This window comes from Myxine glutinosa, chromosome 5 (assembly GCF_964187855.1).
Source record: "Myxine glutinosa chromosome 5, kmMyxGlut1.1, whole genome shotgun sequence".
NCBI classification, from domain to species: domain Eukaryota; kingdom Metazoa; phylum Chordata; class Myxini; order Myxiniformes; family Myxinidae; genus Myxine; species Myxine glutinosa.
Window position 1 is genome coordinate 205794 of NC_136265.1, and position 24576 is coordinate 230369.

The window sequence follows — 24576 nt, forward strand, 5'->3', positions numbered from 1 at the left end:
GTCAAAGCTTCGTTCATCCTGTCTCATCAAGGTCATAGACGAGGCCCGCACCCCCGAGTTTCAGAAGAGGATCGATCGTGCGCTACAAACAAGGCTGTTTATAGTCCTACAGGGTGATGTACAGAATCGCCACAAAAAAAGTCAGCGTCAGAGGGAGGCACATCAGCTTTATGACGAGGTCACGGCTGGACTTAGGGCTAACGCCTACAACCAGCAAGCCAGAAAGAATCCACTCAGGCATCTGCCTGCCCTTCGAAGGATTGGGAAATGATCCCGTCTGCGCTTGCTCATTCAATTGCTCGAGAAGGACCCCAGATCCTGAGGTCACGACTGCAAGGTGAGAGGGAACTGCTCAACTTTTATGATCCCCGGGCCATAAAACAGTGCAAAAGTTTGACCCGACTCGCTACGACAATTTGTATGTAGACCGCGCAAATTGACTGTTTGCCGATGGCCAGTATATAAAGAAGAGGAGAGACCTTGCTCTGGATGAAGTTGCCAAATAAGCCAATGACATATTTGACGGAGCGGCTGGAACAGCATGCATTGAGTTTGAACCAGTCAGCCGGGGTCCTGATATTACAGATGATGGTTCTATCTACTGGATATCTTACAAGTCGGACAAAATGAGAGTCACACTTGACATAATGTCTGAAGTGCTTGAAATGCTCGACTCTCAGCAGATGTACAAGCTCAATACGGTGGTAGGAAAGGCCGCAAATGAACCACTGGCTGTTGTGAGTGAAGAGGAGGGAATCTCAGCAGAAGTTCAAAGGAAAGGTTCATGATGTTAGTGGCGACCAAGTCACGGTGGGGTCCCTGCATGGAATTGAGGTACACATATGGGAGGCGGAGAGAGAGTACTTAGTCGATGTACGCCATGAACTTCATCCTTTGCATGTCCAAATTGGTGAACTATGTCCAATGAAGGTTCCAGAAAGCAATCCTCAGTTTGCCAATTGTTACGCGTTGCTGATCACCTTCGTGGTGGAAGTATTCGTCAGAAGAAGAGTGGACATATGTTGTGTGCAAGAGACCTGCATGGGATTCCTGCATGGAATTCAGGTACACATATGGGAGGCAGAGAGAGAGTACTTCGTCGATGTATGCCATGAACTTCATCCTTTGCATGTCCAAATTGGTGAACTATGTCCAATGAAGGTTCCAGAGAGCAATCCTCAGTTTGCCAATTGTTACGCGTTGCTGATCACCTTTGTGGTGGAAGTATTGGTCAGAAGAAGAGTGGACATATGTTGTGTGCAAGAGACGAGATGGAAGGGAAGTTGTGTGAGAATGGTGAAGGGTAGGCAGGGACAGAAATACAAGTTTATGCGGCAAGGGTGCCTGGAGGGCGTGAATGGTGTTGGTGTCCTGTATTCTGAGGAGTTTGTAGACAGTGTGGTGAGTGTGACTAGAGTGAGTGATAGGTTGATGGTGAAAATGATGATTGGAAAGCTCTTGGTGAACGTCATCTCGGGATATGCTCCGCAGGTTGGTCGAAGCGATGAAGAGAAGGACAAGTTCTGGTGTGCGATAGAGAAGCTGATGGAAAACGTGAAAGATGAGGAAGTTGTTGTGGTAGGAGGAGACCTAAATGGACATGTGGGAAGGAGTATGGATGGTTTTGACGGAGTTCATGGGGGTTACGGATATGGTGTGAGAAATGGAGAAGGTGAAAGGATTTTGGAGTTTGCTGATGGAGCTGATTTGTTGATTTGTAATACTCAGTTCCAGAAAGAGGATAATAAGCTTGTTACATACACGTCAGGTGGGTCGACGACAACCGTTGACTACCTGATGGTGCGTAGGCGAGATAGGGGGCACCTCCGGGACACAAAGGTGATCCCGGGGGAGGAGGCTGTTTCACAGCACCACTTCGTTGTCTGCGACATAAGGGTGAAAGGTGCGAGGAGAGCTCGGCGGGTGAAGTACCAACCGAGAATGAAGGTGTGGAGGTTGAAAGAGGTGACAGTAAGGGAGGCATTAAAAGAGAGGCTGAGTCAGGTCGAGGATGATGTGGTTGAGCTTGAAAGTGGTTGGATGTCAATGAAAGCTAGTCTGTTGGGAGCCGTTGGTGAGGTATGTGGATGGACAAAAGGACCACCGAGGCACCCGGAAACATGGTGGTGGGATGATGAAGTTGGAAAGAGGATTGACGAGAAGAGGAAGAAGTTAAAGGAGTGGCAGAAGGCGAAGGGTACGGGAGCAGAAACAGCAGATCATGAAAGTTATAAGGCAGCCAGGAAGGCTGCAAAGAAAGAGGTAGCAAAGGCGCAGGAGGCATGCAGGAAAATGTTCGGAGAAAGCTTGGATTCGGAAGAGGGTCAGAAAGCAGTATTCAGGATTGCAAAGCAGATAGCGAAAGAGAGGTGTGATGTGATGGGAGTGAGTTGCTTGAAGGATGAAGTGGGACAAATCGTTGTCGACCCAGATGGAATTAAAGGAAGATGGAAAAGATATATGGAATTGCTGTTGAATACAGAGAATGAATGGGATGGCAACATAGAGAGTAACCCAGTTTTAGGACCGGCAGAGAAGATAACTGAGAAGGAAGTTGAGGAAGCGATAAAAGCAATGAAGGGTAGAAAAGCGGGAGGGCCGACGGGAGTTGTGGGAGATATGTTGAAGGCAGCAGGAAGTTGGGGTGTGAAGAGAATGACAGAGATCTGTAATCTGGTGGTGAAAGAAGGCCGCATTCCAGTGGATTGGGAACTGAGTACCCTCGTCCCTCTATACAAGGGGAAAGGTGACCCTCTGGAGTGTGGCTCGTACCGAGCGATAAAGTTATTGGAACATGGAATGAAGGTATTAGAAAGGGTGTTGGAGAGGAGAATAAGGAAGAAAGTGAAGATTGACGAAATGCAGTTTGGATTTATGCCAGGAAGAGGAACGACAGACGCGCTTTTCATTGTGAGGCAGTTGCAGGAGAAGTACATGGAGTAGAGGAAGAAGTTGTTTCTTGGGTTTGTTGATCTGGAGAAAGCATTCGATAGGGTTCCACGCAAAGTATTGACATGGGCATTGAGGAAGTTAGGAGTGGAGGAATGGTTGATCAGAGTAGTGATGGCAATGTACAAAAGAGCACGCACAGCTGTAAAGACGAAGGACGGGAACAGTGGTGAGTTTGAGGTGAAGGTGGGAGTGCATCAGGGGTCGGTACTAAGTCCACTACTATTTGTAGCTGTGATGGAGGTGCTGGCTCAGAACGTAAAGGAGGGTTTACCGTGAGTTGTTGTATGCAGATGATCTGGTGTTGATTGCGGAAAGTATGGATGGACTGAAGGAAAAGATGAACAAGTGGAAGGAATGTATGGAGACAAAAGGTCTGAAGGTGAATATCAGAAAGACGAAGGTGATGGCAAGTGGTAAAGCATGTGGTGAGGTGGAAAGAACTGGGAAGTGGCCCTGTGCTGTGTGCAGGAAGGGTGTCGGAGTGAACTCCATTCAATGTACAATGTGCGCTGAGTGGGTTCATCAAAAATGTAGTGGTCTGAGAGGGTCATTAACCAGTGTGGCAGCTACATTCAAATGTAAGGTGTGCACAGAGGGAGCTGCAGATGGAGGAAATGTTGAGTTGGATCTTGGAGACGGCGTGAAGTTGGAAGGTGTGAAAACATTTTGCTACCTCGGAGACATGCTGAATGGAGAAGGTGGATCAGACTCGGCAACGGTTGCTAGAGTGTGATGTGCATGGAACAAGTTTCGGGAACTGAGTGGTGGGCTGATGATGAGGGGAGTGTCGTTGAAGCTGAAGGGAAAGGTGTATGCTGCATGTGTGAGAAGTGTTATGATTTATGGGAGCGAGACATGGGTAATGAACGTGGAGCAGCAACGAAGGTTGGAAAGGGTGGAAATGCGAATGGTTCGACGGATGTGCGGAGTATCGTTGAGAGGAAGACAAATGATGAATTGCGAAAGATGATGGGAATAGAGCCTGTGATTGATGCTGTGAAGAGGAACAGGTTGAGATGGTTTGGTCATGTGTTGAGGAAGGATGAAAGTGACTGGTTGAGAAGAGTGATGGAAATGAATGTAGAAGGAAGTAGAGGACGGGGAAGACCGAGAAAGACTTGGCTAAAGATGGTGGAAGAAGAAATGCGGGCAAGGGGGTTAACAAGGAGAGATGCAGAAAATAGGGCAAAATGGAAAAGATTGTCATGGGGACCGCAAGGCTAACCCCCGCTCTCGTAGGGAAAATGGCCTTTAAAATGCATGTTGTTGTTGTTGTTGTTGTTGCTGATCACCTTCGGCACAGAGGCACAACACGCTCAGCTGGGCCAACCAAGGCCCACCATACAGCAATGAAGCAGTTGATGCAAAGATGGCCAGCACAGGTCGCACCATTTTGTGTTTGCCTTGGAAACTGCCCTCAAAATCAAACTGATGATATGAAATGTTGTTTAAAAGTTTCCAAGGTGGAATAACAATAGAGTAAAAGGTTTACGGTTTACACCATATGTTGGTGTAAACATCGTCCTCCTGTCCTGTTCAAACACATCCTCCTGTCAATGGGTGGAGTATGCTGCCCAAAACATTGAGGCCTACTTTCCTTCATTTTCTTTTGCTTTGGAGTTATTTTTAAAGTATAAATAATATAAATAGCTCTTTCAAGAGACAACACATAGTGTAAACAGGAAACCATTTACTTTATGAAACTAGGGCCTCGGGCATACCATGTGAGACGATGAGAAGTACAATGGTTGCCCACACATCATAATTCCATGTCACAACAATCATGCATGGGCTGAGTTGTTGATGGACACACCTGTAATTGAAGAGGTATGTGGCCTCAATCTTCAAGCAGAAAGGGCTCTGGCAGAAATACACAAAAATCGGCCACAGAAAAGTGCAGCCACGAGACATATGAGGAGAGGATCTGTCATGTCATTCTCCAGTTTGCTGTGAGATACACACTTGTTACAAATAGGGTGTGTAGCCCTGTGCTTCTGATCCACATATTACTTGATACAGAGGTGCAACTGATGCGAGGGCAATAAATAATGCCTTTTAGGAAGAGACCGGCTGGCACCGTACGTAGCAAATTACCAGACGAGTTCCCAGAACTGGCTAAGGAGTATGATTCAGCACGTTATTCCATGTGTGGTGCCTCAGCCTACTGGTTCCGCAAAAGATTAGAGAATGAAAAGCGAGAGAAGGAAAAGATTTATCGCCACACCCACATATTGTGATGTTTGGAAGGCAGCGCAAGTGGAATCCAAGGTATGGAACATCTCAAGCCAGCCACCGTCAGAACATGAGCACATCGACATGCGCGTGGCCGACCTCACCTGAAAGGACAATGTCTTTGTCTTTGGAAGTGTCGGTGATGCAATGGATCTCGTCCGACAGTATGGTTTCCCAACGAGTATGTTTCGGCAAGCAAACGTGGATGGTGTCCCTCTCAATCGCATCATCTCACTCACAGGTGCAGTGCAGCTTGCTACATGGGAGTTCTCTCAAAATACTCACCCTTACACGGTAGGGCATGTAGTGGTGCACCTGCATGAGAACAATGGTCGGATAACCACGCTCGAATTTGGAGACCTGCTATAAGGGGGCGACCTCTAGACGGACAGCACAACTGCTCACGAGGTAGTTTATCATGCCCAGTGAGAGTCTTCTCCATTCTTTCCATGTGCACATTCCAGACATGGGTTACCACATTCGTACCCAATGCAGCGCTCACTGAAAGTTTCTCACGAATGGCCTTCTCCTTCTTCTGTATGTAGCGAACGGTGGATTCGTCGATGCCGTAATGCCTGCCAACAGAGGCCGCACTCTCTCCTCTCAAAAGCCAGTCGGGCAGCTCCACTTTCTGGCTCAGGTACATCACTTTATTTTGCCTCTTGGTAGTCGACGCATCTCCAGCACTGGTCTTGCGCTTGGGAGCCATAATTGAACAATGAGCAGAGCGAGTCAAACGCACAGGTCGAAGCAACGGAACGAGAAAAATGATCGAGATCAAGGACACAATCTGTACATGTAGGATGTTATCGGATGATGCCGTATCGAGCGTATCTGCTAATTTCAAAAATAGATTTCATGAAGCATTTGCATCCTATAACTCGTGGAGGATGACTTGTTTTAGTCGCTGATGGAACATTCCCCAAAGTGTTTTCATTGTGTAACATCTCTGATGATGCTTGACCATGAATTTAAAACTGTAATCGATTTAATGAAGCATTTGCATTCTATAATTCGCGGAGGATGACTTGTTTACACATCTGGTGGGATATCCCGTGAAGCTCGCTTATAGTGTGGCTAAAATTCGCGCCAGCGAAAGCCATGAAAACGCAAAGCACACAGCAGTGAATGTACGGTACTGTACTGTACAGTATAAGCATTAAGCAGGTCATGCTCGCTTCTCGTAGAAGGTTTTTTTGCGTACGTCCAGCTGCTTTATGCATGGCTGATGAGAGATGGGTTATATAAATGTGTCAAGCTAGTGGCTCGTGAAATTGTATTTTGTGCACGTGAAAACCGCAAATTCGCAGAACATGGCCACGAATAGGGGGGGGGGGGGGGGACCGCGAATTTCGCAGAACACAGCCACAAAAAGGAAAAAAACAGCGAATTTGCAGGACATTTTTCCTTGAATAGAGAAGCACGTCACATTTTAGCAACCACGAATAGCGGATTCCACGAATAGTGGGGTCCGACTGTGTGTATATATTGTTATGGTTTTGCAATAAAGGACACCCCCTCTAGTTAATTACACGACAACATGTAGCCTGCATTAGTCAGTTATTTCTTATATAATGTAAAGATTAGCTCCCTTCCCATTGTGTAGTAATTAAAGCAGATATGCGTTGATTTAGGCAGGATTCCAACCCCTCGTATGGTTGAAAGAAGATGTTGTTTTCTTGGGCGGGGAAGAACAGTCCACATGATCAACCGTGACAGTGGTAGGCAGGGAATGAAACCTTACAAAAGTAGGCGGGGAATAAAACCTTCCAGAAGGTGGGGGGGAATGACCGCACATGACCAACCTCGGCCAATGGGAGGCCGTGGAACCTTCGAGAGGGACATTCCACCCGATAAAGGCCCGTGTCCATCGTGCTTCGGGCTCTCTCTCTCCTCGTTCGTCCTTCAAGCTGGCTGTCCTACGAGCCGATTCATCCGCGCTGCCCTCGGCTGTGGGGCCAGTTGAAGATAGGGAAGGGATGGAAGGGGAGAAAACACCAGAGACACACTTAACAAGACACCACCAGGTTTTAGAAGAAGGAGACAAGTTTGAAAGTTTAATCTTGAGGTTGGACATATGTCGTTTTGTAGCTCTTCTGAGAGGGGACACACACTTGTTGTGGACTTTTCAGAATGCACCGAGATTGCCTTTGGTCGGATTAGCCTTTCAGGAAGAGAAGGAAAGTTGTTTCAGAGGAACTGTCAGACTTCATGGTGTTGAGGCTCTTCTCTGAGAATAGCCAGAGATGTTGACCTTCACAAGAGCATCATCATATGAACCAATTGGGGTAGAGGAAGAGCAGGAGACATTGGCAGGGAAGTTGGTCATAACCAAATCCAGAAGGGAGGATTTCCCATTTGGAGAAATCCAGGATGGAAAGTTCACAGATCGAGTCAGTCCCATGGAATCACATAAGTCTTTTGCTGAAGTACCATGGGTGGTGAGAGAGGTACCAGCCAATTAGCATGGTGAAAATTGATATCACCACATGTGAGGAAAGGAGAGTTGGGATGTTGTTGGAAGAGTTGTTAGAAGTTGGTCCATATTGTCGGAGAGAGAGAGATGTAGATGGAGTTGTCACTGTTTGGAGGATGGTAAAACACACAGATGAACAAGAGGTGAGAGCGAAGGGACGTTGCAGCCAAAGGTACTCTGGGGGTTGGGATGTGCAAAAGCAGTACAAGGAGAGTGAGAAATGTAGTTCTTGAGTTACAGTGCTCTCCTCCACCTTTTTGCATTTCTGCATCCGACCTTTGTGTAAATGGAGAGAATACAAAGGTTAACGAAATGAAATATCCTATCAGAAGTCATCTTTGTGATCGGTGAGGGAATTTGTGAAAGGGTGTTAATGATGATGTGTGCAGTGTTTGGGGAATTGCAAATTGGTATTTTTATATGTAATATGTAATTAATATATCTTGTGTTTCTCGGTTTACAAAGACCTATTAAATTATCACAGAAACAATACATCAGCTCATCAACAATAAAACATGTAAACAGGAAAGAGCCATGAAAAGTTGATTTGAAATCAGCACATGGTCACCATGATTATGGACTTACCGAGATAGAATGATCTTTTGCTGACAGCTTGAAAACAGCTGATGCAGTCATCATAGAGCGTTCTGTCACCAGCAGCCAACAAGATAAGCAAACCCTCTTCTGATAAATGTTTATTCCCTGACGCAGGGGCTTCCAAATACCGACCTCCTCGTGAAATGATGACCTAAAAGCAGAGGGCACAGCTTGGATTTCCTCACGTTTAAAAAAATTCATCATGTCTTTGTGCATCCATTGCTGGAGAAAATGGCAATTATGTGTTTCGTACATAACTTTACAAATACAATACTGTACTTTATGATGACCAAGGCCCTTAGATGTTGGGAGGCCGCAGGAGATTTACTTGACTTACACTTGAGGAATACGTGCGTATATCGAGAAAAGTCTTCATTCTCGACTGGCCTATTACAAAACGTTTTGTTTTGTTTTTTTGTATACAAGATCCAGGCTCGTGAAAGAGCGAACATTAATCACACAGAAAGACAAACAGACACATAAAACAAATAACATCGGGAGCGGTAGACAAGATGGGGAGAGAGGGGGAAGGACACAAACACAACATTTGAGAGCAGGGACCGAGAGACATGGAGACATCGAGAGATCTGTGGGAGGGAGAGGGCTTTGGGGGGGAGGCATGTGAAGGGGGGGCGGGGGGTGGGAGAGGTATAAACATATGGACACTGCCAGGACTTCCAGGAAAGAAGTTGGAATTTCAAACAAGGTGGATCTGGGGTGAATTAATGGGGGTAGAAAAGATCAAGGTTTTGGATGGGGGAAGATAAGAGATGGTGGTGAACAGCTGTTTTAAAGACCTGGAGGGAGGAGTGGGATTGAAGGGAGTGTGGGAGTTTGTTCCAGAGGCGGGAGAAAAGAGGAATGAAAGAGTGAAGGTGAGCAGAGAGCCGAGATTTCGGCAGTTTAACCATCAGAGGGTTGCTGGCAGATCTTGTGCGACCTGTAGGAATATTTGGGGGACAGAGCACAGAGAGAGCTGGGGGAGCAAGGCCGGAGAGGAGTCGGTAGAAGACAGAAAGACCACCTACCTGCCTGCGGTGAGTGAGTGAAAGGCCCTCAGAGATAGCTTCATCGCGGGAGATTCCAATGATTTTGAAAGCTTTGGATTCAACAGCGTGAAGCCGAGCTAGGTGTGAGGCAGGAGCACCAGCCCATAGGGGAGAACAGTATTCCATTGAGCTGCGGATGAAAGCCTTGTATGTGGTGAGGAGCTCAGGTGTGCCGAGGAAGGACTTCGCACGACGGAGGATGCCCAGTCGGCGACTGGCTTTGGAGGCCAGCTTGGAAATGTGTTTTTCCCAAGAAAGATCATGGCAGATAGTGAGACCCAAAAGCTTGAGCGACAGAACTTCTTGGAGAGGATTGTTGAGAAAGTAGATGGGAGGGTTGTCCAGTCGATCTTTTCGGAGAGACATAGTAAGAGAGTGAGATTTGTCAGGATTGAAAGACATGTTCCACTTGTTTGACCAGTCTGTGATTGTGTCCAGGTCTTCAGAGAGTGAGGAGGCTGCAGACTGCCGATCTGAGGGAAGAGGAATGGAGCGGCAGAGAGTGGAGTCATCAGCAAAGAGATAGAGAGGATTTTCCAGAGAGTCGGAGAGATCATTGATAAAGACCAGAAAAAGCACAGGGCCCAGCACACTGCCTTGGGGAACTCCAGCCTGAACAGGAAGGGGAGATGAGAGAAATCCATTCAGGGCCACACGTTGACTACGACCAGAGAGGAAGTCCGCAAGCCATGCATGGAGATTTCCATGGATACCATAGGAGGAGAGTTTGGTGAGCAGAGCTGGGTGCCAGACCGTATCGAAGGCACGTGATATGTCAAGGGAGACAGCTCTGATTTCCTGTTTGGCATTGAGGACCTCCATCCATTGTTGAGACAGCAGAAGCAGCATGTCCAGAGTAGAGTGACCTGGTCTGAAACCAAATTGATGATCAGAGATCAAGCCATTGGAGAAGAGGAAAGATTTCATATCCGAAGCAATGATGGATTCCATGACTTTGCTGATAATTGGGAGCAGGCTGATTGGTTTGTAGTTGCACGTATCTGTTTTTGCACCTTTTTTGTGTAAAGCGGTAATGTTAGCTGATTTCCAGGATGCTGGCAGATGACCTTGAGCAAAAGATAGGGTGAAAAGAACAGAGAGAGGGTGAGATAGCGCGGCAGAGCAGGATTTTAGGACCCGTAGGCTGATGCCGTCTGGTCCAGTTGCAGAATCAGAGTCGAGGTTTGACAAAACCTCCTCCACCTTGTCAGGAGAGAAGGACACAGAGTCCAGGAGCAGTTGGGTTCGACTGGGAAAGGTGGGAACAGAGAGAGATGGGTTTGGGACTAAGGATTTCGAGGCAAACACAGAGTTGAGGCATTCGGCTTTGTCACGTGCGATGTCAACTGTGTGGCCATTTGATGTAAGGGAGGGGATGGAGGGGGAACAAACACCAGAAACGGATTTGACCAGACGCCACCAGGATTTGGAGGAAGGAGACAGGTTTGAGAGTTCATTCTTGAGTGAGGAGAGATAGTGCTTCCTGGCACTCCTGAGGGTAGACACACACTTGTTCCGAGCTTGGTGGAAGGAACTGAGATTGCCTTCAGTTGGATTAGCCTTCCAAGAGGCAAAGGCAAGTTGTTTCAGGGCAACTGCCTCACCACAAGATTCAGTGTACCATGGACGGGAGGAAGGGTAAGACAACTGAAGGCGAGATGGGATAAATCTGTGCATGAGAGAGATCAGTTTGCTTTGGAAGAATTCCCAGGAAGAATTGATGTCAGAGGCAGTGGAGATGGGAGACCAATCCAGACGATTGATGGCTGCTTGAAGACCGTCCCAGTCGGCCTGAGTGAAATGCCAGACTCGTCGACGCTGAGGAGGCTCTCTGAGAATGGCCAGAGAGATGTCCACTTTGACAAGCACATGATCAGAAGAACCGATTGGAGCAGAAGAAGAGAGAGCAGCAGACATTAGCAGGGAAGTTTGTCATAACCAAGTCTAGAAGAGAAGATACTCCATTGGCTGAGATCCGGGTCGGGAAATTGACAGATTGTGTCAATCCCAGTGAGTCACAGAAGTACTTTGCTGAGGTGCCATGACTGGTGAGAGAGGAACCCACACCCAACCAGGTGGCATGATGACAGTTGAAGTCACCACATATGAGGAAGAGAGAGTTGGGATGAGTGGATAGAAGTTGGTCCATGTTGTCAGACAGTGAAATGTAGATGGAGTCATCACTGTTTGGGGGACGGTACAGAACACATATGAACAAAAGGTGGGAGCGGAGAGGAAGCCGTAGCCAGAGGTACTCCTGGGGGTGAGGAGGAGAGAGGGCAGTGCAAGGAGAGTGAGGAAGAGAGTTTTTGATAAAGATAGCCACCCCACCACCAGGCCGAGGCTCAGGTCTATCATTCCTCACACCATATCCGTAACCCCCATGAACTCCCTCATAACAGTCTATACTCCTTCCCACATGTCCATTTAGGTCTCCTCCTACCACAACAACTTCCTCATCTTTCACGTTTTCCATCAGCTTCTCTATCGCACACCAGAACTTGTCCTTCTCTTCATCGCTCAGACTGACCTGCGGAGCATATCCCGAGATGACGTTCACCAAGAGCTTTCCAATCATCATTTTCACCATCATCAACCTATCACTCACTCTAGTCACACTCACCACACTGTCTACAAACTCCTCAGAAAACAGGACACCAACACCATTCATGCCCTCCGGGCACCCTTGCCGCACAAACTTGTATTTCTGTCCCTGCCTACCCTTCACCATTCTCACACCACTTCCCTTCCATCTTGTCTCCTGCACACAACATATGTACACTCTTCTTCTGTCCAATACTTCCACTACTTCTCCTGATCTCTCTGTCATTGTCATTGCATTCCATGTCCCAAACCTCAGAAACCGATCTCCACTTCGGGCATCAGACGTTTCGTCATTATAAATGGAGTGATTTCTACCCTTGCTTTGATCGGGTTCCCCACATTCATTTGTGATGACGGGGGGGGGGGACACTTTTAATCACTGAAGAATGCCAACCTGTTAAGAGTATTTATATGCATTCCCAGTATGCATGATACTATGCAAAATTAATATTTTCATATGACTGCTTAATATTTTATGTTACCATTTGATTCCTAGACCCTAAAAATGTAGGTGTAGGCACTGCAACCATTTAGATAGCTGTTCTAATTATGGAGATATTAATCAAAACAGGTCTGTTATGGCGGCCATCTTGGATTTCAAGATGGCTGCCATATACTATTGAATATTTTATGTTGCCATTGGATTCCTAGACCCTAAAAATGTAGGTATAGGCACTTCAACCATTTTTATATCTGTTCTAATTATGGAGATATTCATCAAAACAGGTCTTGTATGACGGCCATCTTGAATTTCAAGATGGCCGCCATATGGGGTGAAATTGGAGATGCCCCCTGGACTAAAAATCTTTCTTTTGGGGTATTCTAGCCATGTGCCAAGTTTCATGCTTTTAAGGGAAAAGGCACAATTCATCAGTTAAGCAGCCCCACGACAGGGACTTCTGGGGTTTTGTCCGATTGGGGCAGATTGTCGATTCAGTTCTTACTTATGTTCAACCTGAAAATGGACATTTGGGAAGCGATAGTCAAGTTACCAACTTGGTCAGAACGAAAATATCAAAGAGGTTGCCGATCTCCTGAGGAATGAAATCATAAGCAGATTTAAGGATGTCGACGAAATGCCATGGCCACTAACTGTAAATGATCTGAATTCTACTCCTTCTGTTCTCCCTCAGTTGTTGGAGAAGTTCCTCACCAATGTTCTTTCTGGAGAAAAAAACTCGTTACTCGTTGACAACTCGTTGACAGTTACATCTCGAGTGGAGTTACATCTCGGTCTCTACGAGGACCCGCCGCTTAGTCAACTCTGTCGGTCAGGATATATGCCGTGCTGCTACCGATGGCAAATGGAAGTTGCCTAAACATGTTGTTCTTGGAATGGCCCTAAGACACATGTCCCGCAGTGCCGAGCTGATAATAATCCTAAACCGTCTAGGACATTGTGAGAACTACTCATTTCTCCTAGAACTTGAGACAGCACTAGCAGTCGCAGTGGACAGTACTTCGAGCTTACTGCCTCTCAATATCGTACGAAATCCATCCTGACCCTTTGTGTTTCATTTTGTCAACGAACTGTGTGGGGCTGGGAGTGTGCATCGATCCCATGGGATCATGCTGCAGGATGTCACATCAGTTCAAGGGGAAGATATCAGAGGAACACAGCCAGCGATAGACAGCACATCGAGGACAGGGCAGCGATCATTGAAATTGATACACGAACCAGAACTCCCAGATTGTTACATGGGAAAACGTAAATGTCCACAATATGAAATTGTCACCAAACTGATCGATGGGGGCGATGAAGCACACACCAACCAGATGATGAAAGATCTCTTCTGGGTCCTGATTTGTCTACAGAGTGTCACGAGAACACAGGGAGTGCCTGGCTGGGGAGGCTATGTCTCATTGACCGGTGAAGTGCCATCATGACTGATGAGTCATGACAGTTGAGTATTACCCGATCATACCTCATCCCATCACAGTTATCAGAGCAGTGCAGGAATGCCTACGATACTCAGAAGAAGCTTCAAAAGAGGTTGGACAGCGCGATGTCATCACTACGTTTGACCTAGGAGTTTGTATGAAAGCATACCCTCTTGTATGGAGCAATACAAGACGCTATGAAGATCACATCATCATGATCGGAACATTCCATCTCGCCTGTGGGTACTTTAAAATGTTGGGGAAAAAGATGGATGGGACTGGTTTTGCCGACATTCTTCCAGAAGCTGGTCTAATGTCATCTGGATCCCTGAGTGGAGTTACATCTGCAAAGAACTACTCCTGGTCACTCAATTGCCACAAGGTTCTGATGGAAGCCCGAGAGAGACTGATACTGGCCCGATTTTTGGAAAAGCAGGGAGAAGAGGTGCCTTTCGGGAAGTTGCCGCAATCTTCCAGGGACTCGAGAGCCTTGCCAAGTCCCCCAATAAGATAACTGAAGATGCTACACTGAGTGATCAGAACATTCGTTCATACATTGAGTACATGCAGTTTCGTGAAAACATTCGCTCAGGCCAGCAAGGGAAGACCGCGGTACTCTGAATGATATATCGATCACATGTGGCTGATGCTGTCCCTTCTACAGGCTGTTAAGACAAACAATTTCACAGTGTATGCACAATGTCTTGGCATCATGCCTGACCTATTCTTCAGCTTCGGGGGGACAAAACTATGCCCGATACCTAACATACTTTTCAATGTTTATCGCTAACATTGAACATTCACACCCTGATACAGTGGAGCTGTTAAGAAAAGGGGCCTCTTTTGTACTGCACTGCTTGGCCTACATGGGTTCACGGGTTGTGACAGACAGTACCAGCACCTTTAAAGGCAAAGGAAAAGTGAAGGGAATAAAAGGCATTGAAACAGATGAATCATTTCAGAGGACATTCTCCAAATTGGGGGATTCTTGGGAAGTGGATGAAAAGGTGATGGAGGAGTTGGAACGGTTTACTTGTATGCTATACGGCAACAAAATGTCAAAACAAGTGAATGAACTCCAATTCAAAGTCATGCAAGGAAAGTGCGGCGGAAAGAACGTCCTCAGCAAATCCAGCCATTTCGATCTGGCCACACTGCCACAGTGTCAAAGCACCCTTGAGCAGCATGTGTGTCGGTACAACTACCAGGTTAGGATATGGAAGCTGGCGCATGTCGCAGAGCCTTCTACACCAAACCCAAACGACGGGCATGGGTGGACGTTTGAAACTGGGATCATGCAGCCAAAGTGGACTGATGGTGAGGTGATACCACGGCAGTTGGTGGACATTCTCAAGGACACGATTGAGAACGACATGGACGAATCAGATCGTGACAGTGATAGTGACAGTGAACTCGATGAAAGTGACCCCATTGAAGAAATGGGATCAGATAGTGATAGTGACAGTGACGCCTGAATGGGTGACCATAGGCAGGATTTACAAAACATTGGTGAGGTCAACACAGCTTTATCACGATGAATTCAGTCAATCTGATAAATAGTACCAAGGTTAAAATGGGTTAAAAAGGCAGATAAGTATGGATCCAATTGCATGTGCTGCTGAAGGCGTTGGTATTTATAAGTTCATCCAATGGGAAATACAACAGTCACAGGAAATTTTACATAGTAAAATCTCCACTTATTGCAAAATGGCTGTGGCCTTTTAACCTCGGATGACGTCACTGATGATGTAATCGGGCATTGGGATGCATTTAATGGTAGGAATCAGCAATACTAACATTTTGATACCAAATTTGTCAAAAATTAGATCGTTTGAAGTGACGAAATTAGACTTTGATTGGGTTTGTGCAATTTTGCATGTTTTTTGGCGCAAAACTGCCATGTTAAAAAATGGGTCAAAAACCATTATATATCATGGCTTAAGAAATAAGAGCATCCACATTTTCAAACTTATCATCAACTTGGGTACCTATTGGCTTCCATTTGAACCTATTTTGGCTGAGAAATTCCCTTTGGTATGGTATGGGTGATGAATTTTCTGAGAATGGGGCGTGATTTTAGGCAGGTGTCAAATTTTGTGACCTTTTGACCTCTGTTGACCTATTTCCTGAATGCATTTGCATAAACTATATATCGAATTGTAGGCCTAGCCAAGGCCAACATTTTAAGGGGTCAATTGTTATTCTACAATGATTGGTTGGAAAATTACAGCCATTTCAATTTCCCCTACCCCAAATTCACAACCCGAGGTTAGAAAAATGGGCGTGGTCAAAACGTCCATGGGGGGTATCTTGAGATCCAAGCTTTTTCCTGTTAACATCATTTTTCCAACTCGATAGACCCAGCGTTACATGAAAATAGCAAAAAAAAACTAATGGTGAGGGGGGTGCATGTGGACCCCATCTAGCCCATGGCCTAAATAGGTTAAGAGAAGGGGGGAAAAAAGACCGGCAAGAAGAAGCATAGAACAATGTATTGTGAAAACACGAAATATATTATGAATAAATTATTAATTTGTTATCTTGGACTTTACAAAGCCCTTCAACACACCAGGTCGCAATAAATTTTGCAAGGTCGTTTGTAGTTTGGGCATAGTTAAATTCAAGTTTGAGCCTTGCTGACAACAAAGAACTAAAAAAAAACATAATACTACATTCTTCCATGGGTTTACCGCCCAGTTTCACCTTCCATGACAGGTATACGGCAAGTTTAGCAGTGGCGGTTAGGAAACCGAATAGAATAGAAATAGGTTAATTTTTGGGAGGAAACCCAAAGATGTAAGCCTTCAAAGAAAGGGTAATCCGCAATTTATGGGAAATAAAATTTAACCAATAAAACAAAGGAGAAAGTCTTTCACAATTAATGAAGGCATGAAACAAGTCTTCCCTTTCCGGACAAAAGGGGCAACAGCCGGAAATGGGGGGAAAAAAACCAAATAATAGCATTGGAAGGAACAATCCAGTGGGCCAAACGCCACTGGAGGTCACCTGTTCTTTTAGATACAAGTCCAGCATACATTGTATTCCATAAAGGCTCAGAGGGGGGACCGGGAGGCAAGAGACTTTTCCACCGGGTAACCCCAGTTAGACGTGGGTCCCCGAGAAGTAGTTTAACACAAGACCTACAGTCATGTGAAAAAGTAAGTACACCCAATGTAAAGTTTTGACTTTTTCAACATATTTCAACATACAGCTATTTGATCTTAATTTCAACAATATTGAAAGATAAAGGTGATATAATATAACAAATATCATGAAACATTTACATTTTGTAGTCCATTATATAATTTAAATAAACATAAATGCAAATTTCGCATGTGGAAAAAGTAAGTACACCCTTGGCTCTAATAGGTGGTATTGCCCCCTTTGGCAGAAACAACCTCAAGTAGGCGTTTCATTTAACTGTCTACCAGTCTCTGACATCGACTGGGAGAAATTTTTGCCCACTCCTCCATGCAGAATAATTTCAGCTGTGCGATGTTTGAGGGGTTTCTTGCATGCACAGCTCGTTTCAAATCCCCCCACAACATCTCGATGGGATTTAGATCCGGGCTTTGACTTGGCCATTCCAGAACCCTCCATTTCTTTCTTTTCAGCCATTCCTTGGTGGATTTACTGGTATGTTTAGCGTCATTGTCATGTTGCAAGGTCCACCTTCGGTTGAGCTTCAACTTTCCGACAGATGGCCTCACATTATCCTCAAGACCTACAGTCATGTGAAATCATGACTGTAGGTCATGATTTAGGAGAAATTCACTCACTGTCATTCACGTGTCATTCACTCACTCACCGCAGGCAGGTAGGTGGTCATTCTGTCTTCTTCCGACTCCTCTCCGGCCTTGCACCCCCAGCTCTCTCTGTGCTCTGTCCCCCAAATATTCCTACAGGTCGCACAAGATCTGCCAGCAACCCTCTGATGGTTAAACTGCCGAAATCTCGGCTGTCTGCTCACCTTCACTCTTTCATTCCTCTTTTCTCCCGCCTCTGGAACAAACTCCCTCACTCCCTTCAATCCCACTCCTCCCTCCAGGTCTTTAAAACAGCTGTTCACCACCATCTCTTATCTTCCCCCATCCAAAACCTTGATCTTTTCTACCCCCGCTAATTCACCCCAGATCCACCTTGTTTGAAATTCCAACTTCTTTCCTGGAAGTCCTGGCAGTGTCCATATGTTTTATACCCCCCCCCCCACCCCTTCCCATGCCCCGCCCTACCCATGCCCCCCCCCAAAGCCCTCTCCCTCTCACAGATCTCTCGATGTCTCCATGTCTCTCGGTCCCTGCTCTCAAATGTTGTGTTTGTGTCCTTCCCCCTCTATCCCCATCTTGTCTACCGCTCCCGATGTTATATGTTTTATGTGTCGGTTTGTCTTTCTGTGTGATTAATGTTCGCTCTTTCACGACCCTCGATCTTGTATACAAAAAAAAAGAAAAAAAAAAGCACCCTCTGTTGCAATGAAGAATTCGTAGTGGATTCTATGATGGTGAGCTGCCCAGGCCCTGATGCAACAAAGCTGCCCCAAACCATAATATTTCCACCACCATGCTTTACAGTTGGTATCAGGTTCTTGTGTTCATATGCTGTCTTTGGTTTTCGCCAAACATGTCTTCTGGTACTGTGGCCAAAAAGCTCTACCTTTGACTCATCTGTCCAGAGCACATTGTTCCAGAAGTGCTGGTCTTTGCCTAGGTGTTCATTGGCAAACTTTAGTCTTGCCCTGATGTTCTTTCTGGACAGCAAAGGTTTCCTCCTGACACACCTCCCATGTATATCAAATTTGTGCAGCCTCTTTCTAATGGTAGACTCGTGCACTTTGACATCAACAGTGGCAAGAGCTACCTGTAGGTCCCGTGATGACATTCTGGGGTTCTTAGAGACTTCTTTCAGCATATTGTGGTCTGCTCTCGGGCTGAACTTGCTGGAGCGGCCTGGCCTGAACAAGTTGGCAGTTGTTTGGAATCTTCTCCACTTGAAGATGATCTTCCGGACAGTCGAATGATTGATTTCAAATTGTTTGGATTTCTTTTTAAATCCCTTCCCAGACTCGTAGGCATCTATAACCTTCTTTCTGAAGGCCTCAGAGAGCTCTTTTGATCTAGGCTCTTTTGATCTGGTGACGCCGCACACTTCAACAACAAAGAGCAAACCAAACTAAATGTCTGAGGTTTAAATAAGCCAGGTTCCTCCAAGATCCTCTCTAACGATGTTCTTATCATTTGCACCTGAGCTGGTGCACCTGATTCTAATTTTAGGTATTTGAAGTAGTGATAAATGTAGGGGTGTACTTACTTTTTCCACATGCAAAATTTGCATTTATGTTTATTTAAATTATACAATGGACTGCAAAATGTAAATGTTTCATGATATTTGTTATATTATATCACCTTTATCTATCAATATTGTTGAAATTAAGATCAAATAACTTTATGTTGAAATATGTTGAAAAAGTCAAAACTTTACATGGGGTGTACTTACTTTTTCACGTGACTGTATAGATGCTCTTGCTACTCATTGCGTGGAAGGGGGGTGACCCTGTACTCATGGGGGGCAGATCATTTGGGGTAAGCGCGTTATAGCGCGCTTTCTGAGCGGCAGTAGACGACCTTACCCTAACTTGCAAGGCTGGCTGCGTGGAACGATACAACTTGCATCTCCCTGTTGTTACGGATTTGTCACTTCCGTTGTTGTGGTTTTCATCCACTGTAAACATTTTTGATTCCATGTATTATTATTATGGTTCCGGTCGGGCTTCCGGTTCCTCGGGCGAGTGAAGCGTACTTCGAGCTCTCCACGTCATCGAAGTTTAAGTGTTTTCCCATTCTTGTCTTTGTCAAATTTCCACTGGTTATTTTGCTGTGTACGTGTTATTGTGTGTTTCTGGTTGGTATTGGTTTGTAATTCGTACAAACTTGTGTGTAGTTAATCGTTTTCTGGGTCGTACCTCGTGCGCGGCCTGGTAACTTGGGGCTTCCCTCCCCCCGTCAGTGTTTTGTCGATTTGGGTTCTTTCCTTCACTGTATTGCGTGTTTCTTTTATTTTATTTTCTCCCCCTCACCTCACCTCCCTAGACAAAGAATTCTATATCGATTCTTTCTCTCCTCCCGGACACGTGCTTGTTCGCTCTCCTCCGCGTCTCGACTTGTGCCCCGCCCCCTGTATGTCGTTTTTCTTCCGCCTTTGCTCCTTCTTTCTCAAATCCACGTTCTCGCTTGGAGACTTTTCCCAGATTGTTTTTCATGGTTTTCATGGTTCTGTTTGGATATTGTTGGAATATGTTTAAACCGCAGCCGTGATGCTGACGCCGCCCCCTTCCCCCCCCCCCCCCCCCCCGAATTTCCATGTTTTAAACGTTTCCCAGTGTGTACCCTGGTCAGAATAGGTACACCGTATCCCTGTGTGTCGTAAGAGACGACTAAGAGGGTTGGCGTCAGGAAGGGCATTCAGAAGAAGAGTGGACATATGTTGTGTGCAAGAGACGAGATGGAAGGGAAGTGGTGTGAGAATGGTGAAGGGTAGGCAGGGACAGAAATACAAGTTTGTGCGGCAAGGGTGCCCGGAGGGCATGAATGGTGTTGGTGTCCTGTTTTCTGAGGAGTTTGTAGACAGTGTGGTGAGTGTGACTAGAGTGAGTGATAGGTTGATGATGGTGAAAATGATGATTGGAAAGCTCTTGGTGAACGTCATCTCGGGATATGCTCCGCAGGTTGGTCGAAGCAATGAAGAGAAGGACAAGTTCTGGTGTGCGATAGAGAAGCTGATGGAAAACGTGAAAGATGAGGAAGTAGTTGTGGTGGGAGGAGACCTGAATGGACATGTGGGAAGGAGTATGGATGGTTTTGAGGGAGTTCATGGGGGTTACGGATATGGTGTGAGAAATGGAGAAGGTGAAAGGATTTTGGAGTTTGCTGATGGAGCTGATTTGTTGATTTGTAATACTCAGTTCCAGAAAGAGGATAATAAGCTTGTTACATACACGTCAGGTGGGTCGACGACAACCGTTGACTACCTGATGGTGCGTAGGCGAGATAGAGGGCACCTCCGGGACACAAAGGTGATCCCGGGGGAGGAGGCTGTTTCACAGCACCACTTGGTTGTCTGCGACATAAGGGTGAAAGGTGCGAGGCGAGCTCGGCGGGTGAAGTACCAACCAAGAATGAAAGTGTGGAGGTTGAAAGAGGTGACAGTAAGGGAGGCATTAAAAGAGAGGCTGAGTAGGGTAGACGATGATGTGGTTGAGCTTGAAAGTGGTTGGATGTCAATGAAAGCTAGTCTGTTGGGAGCCGTTGGTGAGGTATGTGGATGGACAAAAGGACCACCGAGGCACTCGGAAACATGGTGGTGGGATGATGAAGTTGGAAAGAGGATTGACGAGAAGAGGAAGAAGTTCAAGGAGTGGTAGAAGGCGAAGGGTACGGGAGCAGAAACAGCAGAGCACGAAAGTTATAAGGCAGCCAGGAAGGCTGCAAAGAAAGAGGTAGCAAAGGCGCAGGAGGCATGTAGGAAAATGTTCGGAGAACGCTTGGATTCCGAAGAGGGTCAGAAAGCAGTATTCAGGATTGCAAAGCACATAGCGAAAGAGAGGTGTGATGTGATGGGGGTGAGTTGCTTGAAGGATGAAGTGGGACAAATCGTTGTCGACCCAGATGGAATTAAAGGAAGATGGAAAAGATATATGGAAATGCTGTTGAATACAGAGAATGAATGGGATGGCAACATCGAGAGTAACCCAGTTTTAGGACTGGCAGAGAAGATAAATGAGAAGGAAGTTGAGGAAGCGATAAAAGCAATGAAGAGTGGAAAAGCGGGAGGGCCGACGGGAGTTGTGGGAGATATGTTGAAGGCAGCAGGAAGTTGGGGTGTGAAGAGAATGACAGAGATCTGTAATCTGGTGGTGAAAGAAGGCCGCATTCCAGTGGATTGGGAACTGAGTACCCTCATCCCTCTATACAAGGGGAAAGGTGACCCTCTGAAGTGTGGCTCGTACCGAGCGATAAAGTTATTGGAACATGGAATGAAGGTATTGGAAAGGGTGTTGGAGAGGAGGATAAGGAAGAAAGTGAAGATCGACGAAATGCAGTTTGGATTTATGCCAGGAAGAGGAACGACAGATGCGCTTTTCATTGTGAGGCAGTTGCAGGAGAAGTACATGGAGAAGAGGAAGAAGTTGTTTTTTGGGTTTGTTGATCTGGAGAAAGCATTCGATAGGGTTCCACGCAAAGTATTGACATGGGCATTGAGGAAGTTATGATTGGAGGAATGGTTGATCAGAGTAGTGATGGCAATGGACAAAAAGCGCGCACAGCTGTAAGGACGAAGGACGGGAACAGTGGTGAGTTTGAGGTGAAGGTGGGAGTGCATCAGGGGTCGGTACTAAGTCCACTACTATTTGTAGCTGTGATGGAGGTGCTGGCTCAGAACGTAAAGGAGGGTTTACCGTGGGAGTTGTTGTATGCAGATGATCTGGTGTTGATTGCGGAAAGTATGGATGGACTGAAGGAAAAGATGAACAAGTGGAAAGAATGTATGGAGACAAAAGGTCTGATGGTGAATATCGGAAAGACGAAGGTGATGGCAAGTGGTAAAGCAGGTGGTTAGGTGGAAAGAACTGGGAAGTGGCCGTGTGCTGTGTGCAGGAAGGGTGCGGAGTGAACTCCATTCAATGTACAAGGTGCGCTGAGTGGGTTCATCAAAAATGTAGTGGTCTGAGAGGGTCATTTACCAGTGTGGCAGCTACATTCAAATGTAAGGTGTGCACAGAGGGAGCTGCAGATGGAGGAAATGTTGAGTTGGATCTTGGAGACGGCGTGAAGCTGGAAGGTGTGAAAACATTTTGCTACCTCGGAGACATGCTGAATGGAGAAGGTGGATCAGACTCGGCAACGGTTGCTCGAGTGAGATGTGCATGGAAGAAGTTTCGGGAACTGAGTGGCGTGCTGATGAGGAGGAGAGTGTCGCTGAAGCTGAAGGGAAAGGTGTATGCTGCATGTGTGAGCAGTGTTATGATTTATGGGAGTGAGACATGGGTTTTGAACGGAGAGCAGCAACGAAGGCTGGAAAGGGTGGAAATGCGAATGGTTCGATGGATGTGCGGAGTATCGTTGACAGAGAGGAAGACAAATGATGAATTGCGAAAGATGATGGGAATATTGCCTGTGATTGATGCTGTGAAGAGGAACAGGTTGAGATGGTTTGGTCATGTGTTGAGGAAGGATGAAAGTGACTGGTTGAGAAGAGTGATGGAAATTAATGTGGAAGGAAGTAGAGGACGGGGAAGACCGAGAAAGACTTGGCTAAAGATGGTGGAAGAAGAAATGCGGGCAAGGGGGTTAACAAGGAGAGATGCAGAAAATAGGGAAAAATGGAGAAGATTGTCATGGGGACCGCAAGGCTAACCCCCGCTCTAGCAGGGAAAATGGCCTTAAAATGCATGTTGTTGTTGTTGTTGTTGTATTATTATTATGGTTGTTTGAGGGCAATAGCAATTATTATTGTCAAAAGGTAAAAAGGTTAATGTTTTAAATAAAACAGGAACCGGAGGACGATGAAGAAGAGGAGGAGAAAAAGAAGGCGGAGCGAGTGAGTCGGACAAGACGCCAAGTCGCTTCGAGGTCTGAAGCGAACGATTGGCAAACGACAGTCACAAGCGAACTTTAGGGTTTCCTGGGAAAGGGATTCCTGCGACAGAGTTGTCATCGCTGTGACCGATCAACCTGCGTGTCAGGTTTTTGGCGGTGGATTCCGAGGAGAATTATCGTCGGGCCGTCACGTCTCGAGAACGGGCCGTCGGCCATTTTGACTCGCGCGCTTTGCACGTCGAGCAAAGTTTCTTTGCTTCGTCAGCCGTTTTCACCGCTTTCAGACGTATCTGGTGTGGGTGTGTGCAACATGGTTTTGATTGGAAAATCGGCGTGTCGCCGACTGTGAGCTGTGAAACATCCATACCCGAGGGTGTGATCTCTCAGTCGCCTGGAGGGCGCCTTTGGATTTCCCAGTCGCCTTGAGGGCGCCTTTGGCCCGCTTTGGCAGCGGGACTGTACTTGCTATCCGAACGGGATTCTTGTCTCGATCGGACATCGTTCTGGCGATCGCTGGAGTGAATTGACTTTGGCTTGAAGCCGGAATCAACAACTGTGGGTTTGAAGCCGGGAAAGAGACATTGGGAATGTTCTTGGTTCACTCACTTGGAGCACAGTGAGTTATATGTTACGAAACTGATGGTACCATCATAGGATATATTGATTGTACTTTTGATTACTATTATTGTTGTACTGTTATTCTTGTGTGCAAAAATAAATAAACAAAAAAAAAAAAAAATTTCCTATATTAATTCTTTCTCTCCTCCCAGACACGTGCTTGTTCGCTCTCCTCCTCGTCTCGACTTGTGCCCCGCCCCCTACATCTCGTTTTTCTTCCACCTCTGCTCCTGCTTTCTCAAATCCAAGTTCTCACTTCGAGACTTTTCCCAGATTGTTTTTCATGGTTTTGTTTAAATATTATTTATTTAAATGCTGATTATTTAAATGCTGACGCCGCCCCCCCCCCCCCCCCCCCCGAATTACGAGTGGAGATGCAGAAAATAGGGCAAAATGGAGAAGATTGTCATGGGGGCCGCAAGGCTAACCCCCGCTCTTGTCGGGAAAATGGCCTGTAAAATGCATGTTGTTGTTGTTGTTGTGTTATTCTTGTGTGATCTTAATACAATATTTGTTTGTGAGTAACAATTGGTGTGGCTTCACCATTGATCTTTGACATACAGAATAACACATT

At 46.1% G+C, this 24576-nt stretch overlaps 1 protein-coding gene across 4 annotated transcripts in view; it reads right to left on the reverse strand.

Annotated features, from left to right (window-relative positions):
• GLYR1 (glyoxylate reductase 1 homolog) overlaps positions 1-24576 on the reverse strand; it is a 297703-nt gene that overhangs the window by 123874 nt on the left and 149253 nt on the right. For all 4 annotated transcript variants that reach the window (XM_078777480.1, XM_078777477.1, XM_078777478.1 and 1 more), the window contains exon 11: positions 8246-8408. In XM_078777480.1, the coding sequence (XP_078633606.1) occupies positions 8246-8408 (163 nt within the window). The remainder of the gene's footprint in view (positions 1-8245; positions 8409-24576) is intronic.